At 39.1% G+C, this 7893-nt stretch overlaps 1 protein-coding gene across 1 annotated transcript; it reads left to right on the forward strand.

Annotated features, from left to right (window-relative positions):
- The first annotated feature begins 3592 nt into the window (after positions 1–3592).
- On the forward strand, positions 3593–5191 carry LOC122043806 (uncharacterized protein DDB_G0271670-like). The gene has a single exon (XM_042604383.1). It carries the CDS (start codon positions 3593–3595, stop codon positions 5189–5191), a length of 1599 nt encoding a protein of 532 aa, XP_042460317.1.
- The last annotated feature ends 2702 nt before the right edge of the window (positions 5192–7893 follow it).

Consider the following 7893-nt stretch of genomic DNA (forward strand, 5'->3'; position numbering starts at 1 on the left):
TTGTGTACTGACTGTGACCTTATTTAGATCAGTCACCCTTAGAATATAGGACTATGCCCTTTATAGGGTCCTAGTCACATGCATTTTGCCCCTGACCACTCGCGATGTAGTGATGATGCATCCTTTTAATTCATTTCTCCTTTATACATTATGTCATAGGTTAGATATAGACATTAGTTTGTACATATTTTATACCATCCTCTATTCAGCTGGTATTACCGCTAGTTAGCAGATCTAGATACCCTATTGCCATATTTTGACTGCCTACATAGCCTCATTGGGCGTTGATGTCACCACAGGTGATGTTAGAGCCCTAAATGAGTTTGATATAGTAGGTGCTAGGAACTTCTCCTTAGCTGGTGTACATATAGATGATAAGGGTGTTCTATCCTGGAGGAGAGAGGCCCAACACCAGCCTGACCCAACCGCCCAACGTCCACCTAATTTCGCAGCCCAACCCCAGCCTGATCCTGCGACCCAGGATCAGCCTGATCTAACTCCAAGAGAGGAGGAAGAGCTAGATAAGGACATCGTTGATCTCTTTGGGGTACTCGGACCTCCAGTCCCTCGTACGTTAGACGACAGAGTTACCAGACTTGAGGGATCCATGATGAGTCTTCGCCAAGAGGTCTCTGACCTTCGATGGGAGAGCCAGACTCATCATACTGAGTTGATGGACTTATTACGCGCCTAGAGTTTCAACCCATCTTCCTCATCTTCGCAGTAGTACAGTCTTTGACTACTATTATGTTGCCTTTTGCTTGCTTACTATTTCATATTGACTTGATATTACTTTACTCTTACTTCACTTACTAGTATTCAATTTTTCTTTAGCTACTTCACTTTAGTTATTTGACTTATTGTTGCTTATTACATAATGCTTGATATTTCATATCTTATTATGACTTTATTATGTCCTTATTATATTATCACATTAAGGGGAACTATTTATTTAGACAATTTAAAAATAAATTTATTATTTTTTACTTTAAAAAACTTTCTTTATTTTTAAAGTGCTTTAAAAATTAGTTGTAAAAAATTATTTCTTTAAAAGTACTTTAAATTTTTCTTAGTTTTTTTTAAAAAAATTACTTTGTAAATATTTACTTTTCTCAAAAGATTTCTTAAAAATTTTTAAAAACAAATTACTCAGGACATCTTTTGAAAAATTATCTTGAAAAATATGTTAAAATACTCACATCATCTGAAAAGTTTGTATCCAAAACTGTATTTCAAAATCTATTTTGAAAATTACTTTAAAAGCTTCTTTAGAAATTTCCTTAAAAATATTCTACAAAAACACTTTGAAAATTATTTTGAAAAAATAGCTTTAAAATATTTTGAAAAGTTATTACTTTTGAAATATTTAAAAACTTACTTGAAAATATTTACTACTCCCTCAAATAAACCTGAGTTTTCTTTTATCAAGTTTTTATTTAAACATCACTTGCAATATTTTTAAATAGTCGGTTTTCAAACCTTGTTTCAAAATTCCTTGACATATTTGACATAATTATTTGAAACTTGCTTTAAGAACTAAGGTTGTGAAATTCTTATTTAATTATTTATGCTTTATGCATTTATTTTTTTGTGTATGTCAAATGGGGAGGATAATGGGTTAGGTTAGAAAAATCAACTCACTTTAAATATTTCATGCTTAATGCTTGCTTTATTACTTTATTATATTTTTTTTTTCTAACTTTGACTCAGATTGTCATTACATCAAAAAGAGAGAGATTGTTAGTGCAGGTTGCACTATAATCTAGTTTTGATGTATGACAAATAGATTAAAGTTAGATGCATTGTTTGTCTAACTTTTCTACCAAGTATGCAGGAGTTGACTAGTCCGGGGGACCTGATAGCTGGTGCGAACTCCTGATAGATTCGTAGGACCCGATATTTGACAGGAAGTTCGGTTGGGTCCGCGGGACCTGACAACTGGCCGAATTCTAGTTAGGTCTGTGGACCTGATAATTGGCGGGAAGATCTGGTGGGTCAAAGGTAAGTCAAGTAACTGCAGTTGGTAAGTGAAGGTAAACAACTAGAGGAGAGATCTAGTGAGGGCGCATTTCCCGTTGAGGGAACTGTAGGCGTCGATCCAACTTAGGTCTATTTAGGAAATCTAACTTGAGATCTTGACTAGATCCTGATCTCGAGAAGATAAGATTTAATTACTACTCCTATAAGTTGAGTTGTACTAACTCTGTTTTGCATGACGAACCTATTTTTGTTGCCCAAAACTAACCCTTTTTTTTGTAGGAAAAGAGGAAGTTGAAAAAGGGGGTCCGGGTGCCTGGGTGCCCGGAAGGGGTCTCGACACCTGGACCAGGCTCACCCGGGCGGGTGTCGCGGGCACCCAGGCGGTCCGGGTGCCCGGAGTTGGTCCAGGTGCCCGGACCCGAAAACTCATCCTGAAGTTGATGTGGAGTGCGTCGACTGGCCAAGCCACGTGGTCCAGGCGCCCGGAGGGGTTCCAGACGCCCGGAATGAGCCTATTTAAAGGCTTTCGACTAGGAGTTTCAGAACAACAACTACTACGATCGTCTCTCTTGCGTGCGGTTTCGAAAAAGCTCCGACGACACTGAAAGACTATTCCGAAGTTCAAAGAATGAGGAGTCCTTTAGATTTCCTTTGTGTTGGTAACATTATTCTTTTCAGTTCCTGTAACCAATTCCTATAATACATTCACGAACTGATAGTGGATTGCCCAACGAAAGCACTCGACGAGTGTGAGCCTTGGAGTAGGAGTCGTCGAAGACTCCGAACCAAATAAAACTTGATTTGTTAGCATTATTTTCCTTTCTTCCGCTGTATACTTCGATTCACTCTCAATCTCTATTCATCTCCCCTACGAATTTTTGATCCTACTGTTTTCACCTCTGCCTTCCTTTTCCATGGTAACTCCTCCGCCTATGCAAAATTGAAAGAAGTAAGTCATCAAATGAGTAAATTCTCTGTGTCATTCAACAAAAAAAATTTGTCTATAAGGTTAATTAAAGACTTACAATGGCTTGGGCTAAAAAAACTCCAACAAAGACAGAAGAGCAAAGTGAGTTGTAGTAGTTTGTCCATCTCAATCTTTGGAAACAATGTGAGTGACAATGAATCTCTTATAGAAGGACTTTAAGGATATTCATCTTATCTTGCATTGAATATGTTCATTAATTGCCACCATATTTTTACAAGTCATTCAAATTGTGGCCGTGGGAATATATATTATTCAAATATAAAGACAAATTATTATATGATTTCTAAATATGTGTTATAAAATATATTAAATTTGAGCTAGATTAACTCAGATCAGTAGAGATCTTTATATGTTCTTGTTGCATCATCTTTGACCAATGTCTCTTAACCATCCAATGTCAACTCTTCTAACGGTTTAAATTTTGGTCAACGTCCTTTTCTTCTCCCTAAATTTACGTCGGAACACTTCTAAATTTGGTAAGATCCTCCATCTCCTCCTTTATATATATATATATATAGCTGCTAGTCTCTTCGGAGACATCCGATAAAATATATATATATATATAGCTGTTCGTGTCTCCTCTATTGCAACGCAAGAAGATAATCTTAAAGGCCGTTATCAAGAATGGCCACTAGATCCTCACCCCTTCTCCTCCTCCTCCTCTTCATTTCCTCTGCCGCCGCCTTCGATGTCATGGAGATCCTCCAACCCTACACCGAATACTCCACCTTCACCAAGTACTTGACCGATCTAAAGCTCGTCGACGCGATCAACGGCCGCCAAACCGTCACTGTCCTCGTCGTCGACAACACCGCCGTGTCGGCCTTCTCCTCCCTCTCGGGAGACGACCTCAAGAAGGCCATCTCCTACCATATCTTGCTCGACTACTACGACCCCTACATCTTGGATCGCAACTTCGATAAGGCCGGCATTATCCCTTCCATGGGCGGAGACTTGAAGTACAACGAGTTGGCCGGAGAGCAGATGGTCTTCGGAGTGGACGTCGCCGGAGCTCCTCAGGATTGCAGCCTCGTCAAGGTCGTGGGAGCCAGGCCGTACAACTTGTCGGTCCTTGAAGTGAGCAAAGCCATTACGACGACAGGTGGCGGCGGCGGCGCCTCTTCGTCCAATGCTCCACCGACGGGGACACCGCCCACTCCGGCGAGCACCGATAACGCAAGTGCTCCGACAGAAACTCCCAATGCAAAGTCGACCGCTACTTCTGCACCAGCGGCAGCTCCTAAGGCGAGCTCTGGCACATCTCCTGCGACAGAAGCGACAAATGGCGGTCACAGTAGCACCACCGTGGGGGGAACAGCAGAGGCGCCAGCAGCGGCAGAGGCTTCGAAGAGCAGTGGTGGCTCCATAACTTCGGCGACGACAAAGACACCGGCAGCTGCCGAGGCACCAAGGACAGCAGAGGAAGCAAAGGGCAGTGGCTCCGTTTCTTCACAGGCTCCAAAAAGTAATAACTCTGTTTCAACGGAGGCTCCACAGAGCAGTAGCTCCAAATCTCCAGTGGCATCAGAGGCACCAAAAAGCAGTAGCTCTGTTTCTTCAGAGGCTCCCAAGAGCAGCCCAAGCAGTTCAACTTCCCAAGCTCCAATAACCCCAGAAGCTCCAGCGAATGGTAGTTCCACGGATTCAATGAACAGCACCGCCTCTTCTACTCCGACGGAGGCTCCAAAGAGCAGCACCAGCTCTTCTGCTGCTTCGACGACAGCAGAGGCGCCAAAGAGCAGCACAAGCTCTTCCGCTCCGACGGCAGCAGAGGCTCCAAAGAGCAGCACAAGATCTTCCGCTCCGACGGCAGCAGAGGCGCCAAAGAGCAGCACAAGCTCTTCCGCCCCAACGGCAGCAGAGGCTCCAAAGAGCAGCACCAGTTCTGCTCCTTCAGAGGCTCCCAAGAGCAGCCCTACCGCACCTTCTCAAGCTCCCAAGGCAAGTGCTGCTGCTCCTACCTCGACGATCAAGGGAGAGGCTCCCTCCGGCTCTCCGAAAGCCGCTGCTCCCGGCGCCGAGGATCCGATGGGGAGTGACGCAGATGGGCCGAGTGGGGAAGCGCCTGCGTTAAACATCGCGTCGACCCCCTCGTCGTCGGCAGATGCTCCAGGTACGGAAGCGGATCAGGCTTCTGGTTCATCGAGCAGAGGAGTGGGAACGTTCTCCATGATTGGGTTTACCATGGCAGCTGCTCTGTTCCAGTTCCATGGCTTGTTTTGAATGAAAACAAGAGGAGAGGAGAGGAGAGGAGAGGATTTCAAAGCGAGTCAAAGTTCATTTTGGTTGGCAATTTAACATTTGCATCCATGTAGTTTCTTAATTCCATTGTATCATTTTTCCAAGTTTTTCTTTCCATATCGCTGTTTCAATGAAGATGAATTTCAAATTTAAACCTTTGAAATTAAAATTTAGATCATCTCCCGACCGTTTCAATTATGTTTTCCATCTCTAAACAAAGTATGAATGAACCGAATCACTCATCTTGATCCAAACAGCGATATTGTAAGAGCTTAGGTTGAAATCCTAAGATGAGTTGAAGCCTATTCAAGTTCACCTCGTTCATCAAAGTACGAACTCTAGTAATAGAAGATGATAAAGACATCTCTCCTTATCATAAAGCATGCTCCACAAATAGCACATTAGTAATGGTGACATTGTGCTCCATCGTGTTTGCAATTAAGGGCATCTTCATGCAAGACTTTTGAGAGGTTTTTAAAATAAAAAAAAGTTGAATAAAAAAGTTTGAAACATTATAGATATGAGATTTGAGGTCTATAGTTTAAGAGCAATATCAAAACTCAAACCTACTCTTTTATATCAAAATTATTGTAATATACTATCGAAATTGTTGTAATATAGATAGAGTCATATAACCACATGTTATGAATTATATCATAAAAAAATTCACTTAAGAGGGAGAACAAATTAATTTGAGGTTTTGGAATTATAGAGGGAGAAAAAATTAATTGCTAAAAATGAGGTTGTGATAATCAAACTTGTGAGGTTGTGATATTGAATAAGTCCTCAAACATGAACGACCCAAAATGGAGAGATGATGTGGAAGTTTATGAATATATCACTTCAAACTTGGAGGTTATATAATTCTCAATTTTATGTCAAATTGATTTTCTTTCAAATTCAGATATTTATATACAATTTCTTATTGTTCTTAAAGGAAAAAAAATGTAATTTGGTTGTGAAGTAACGTGAAAATATGGTAGCATACGGTACAATACTATCAGAAGGAGACCCAAATATACTGATTCATCATGTTCCACTTGGAGAGGGGAATTTCAAGGTATCTATTGATGCCGTGTTAGATGAAGAAGCAGAGTTTCCAATTCCAATTCGGTCTGGACCAACACTCGTCAATGATGCTATTGGAACAATTGTTGCTTTGGCCTAAAGAGTTGGTAATTTTACCAACGAAGAAGGTACTTTCAATTTTCTTGAAAAGTTGGTATTTGAAAAAACCTCAATCATTTGAATACTCATAAGAATGTTTTAAAATATTGTAGAAAAATGTGCAACTTCAATTATTTTCTCCTTCGGATGTTCATGGTCATCAGGACATACAAGGAAATTAAAAAAATATTGTCGATGGCATGCAAGTATATCAACTCGTATGTTATCAGATTGATGCATGAAGATGAGAGTATACACATAGAATTTGATGAAGCTATGTTTGGACGTCCTAAAAGTGTATGATTGCTAAGAGAAAATATCTTACGCTTTATGGAGATGAAAGAGATAGGTGTCAGACAAATTTTGATTTACATGGGGTATGTTATGTGTTAAATACAATATTTGTTCATATAGTTTGTTTTGTTCACAATATTAGTTCACATGCTTTTGGTTTGGTTTACATGGGGTATATTTATATTTTTTATTACTTTGTCATTACCTTGCAATTACCTTTACAAATACTTGAAGAAAGAAAAAAGAGTTGAGTATATGTCATTTATGGATCCTGGTCACATACCTACATGCGGTGTGGGTGAAGAAGGTAGTAAATTGTCACAACATATTGCTCAGCTAAGAGCGTCGAACAGAGATAACATCTGCTTCATCCCATACAGCACTAGGTAAGATTTTAATTATTTATCAATTCCTACTACATGCTAGTCAATGTTATATTTTCATTTGTACAGGTACCATTGGATCTTGACTATAATTAATGAAGATAAGAATATGATATATTTATTCGACTCTTTGAGTAACAGGAACCGAGACTATGCTTGACAAACTATTGTGACCAAGTAAGTAGTAGATTATACTGATTTTGAATGCATTCAATTCATTATAGGTTGTAAAAATAATTTTATATTGTTTACAATATAGTGGGGTCAAGATATACAATGCATCAAGGGGTATTTCAAAAGGACCAGGTTTTAAACAATTGATAGTATGTATTGTGACTATGTATTTAGACAATAATTAATAATTTTTATTATTTGGCTTGTGACTTCTTGCATGACATTTTCAATTTCATTAGGGTAATCTTAAACAAAATGGTGGTGTTGAATGTGGATATTGTATGATGCGGTACATGAAAGAGATAGTCTTGGATGAAGATCCACAATTAGAGAGGAAGGTGAATTTCTTCTTTATGAAATATTTTCTTTATAAAATATCGAGTCATTTTTTATTGATCCTCAAACTTCTATTAATGTTTCAGTTTGTAACATCAAAAAATAAACAGTATTACAATCAATCTCAATATGATGAAGTCAGAAGTGAATGGAGCGAATTCGTCTACTTCTATGTGGATGCTTAAGTGTAGACTATGATATAAATTTTAGACATGTATTTAGAGATTTATGGATACAAAAGTTTTTGGGTTATGGTTAAACATGTCTTTTATGAATACACCTTTGGATTGTATTTGATACATATTTTTGATATATTTATTTAATTTTGGT

Source organism: Zingiber officinale, chromosome 2A (assembly GCF_018446385.1).
Source record: "Zingiber officinale cultivar Zhangliang chromosome 2A, Zo_v1.1, whole genome shotgun sequence".
NCBI classification, from domain to species: domain Eukaryota; kingdom Viridiplantae; phylum Streptophyta; class Magnoliopsida; order Zingiberales; family Zingiberaceae; genus Zingiber; species Zingiber officinale.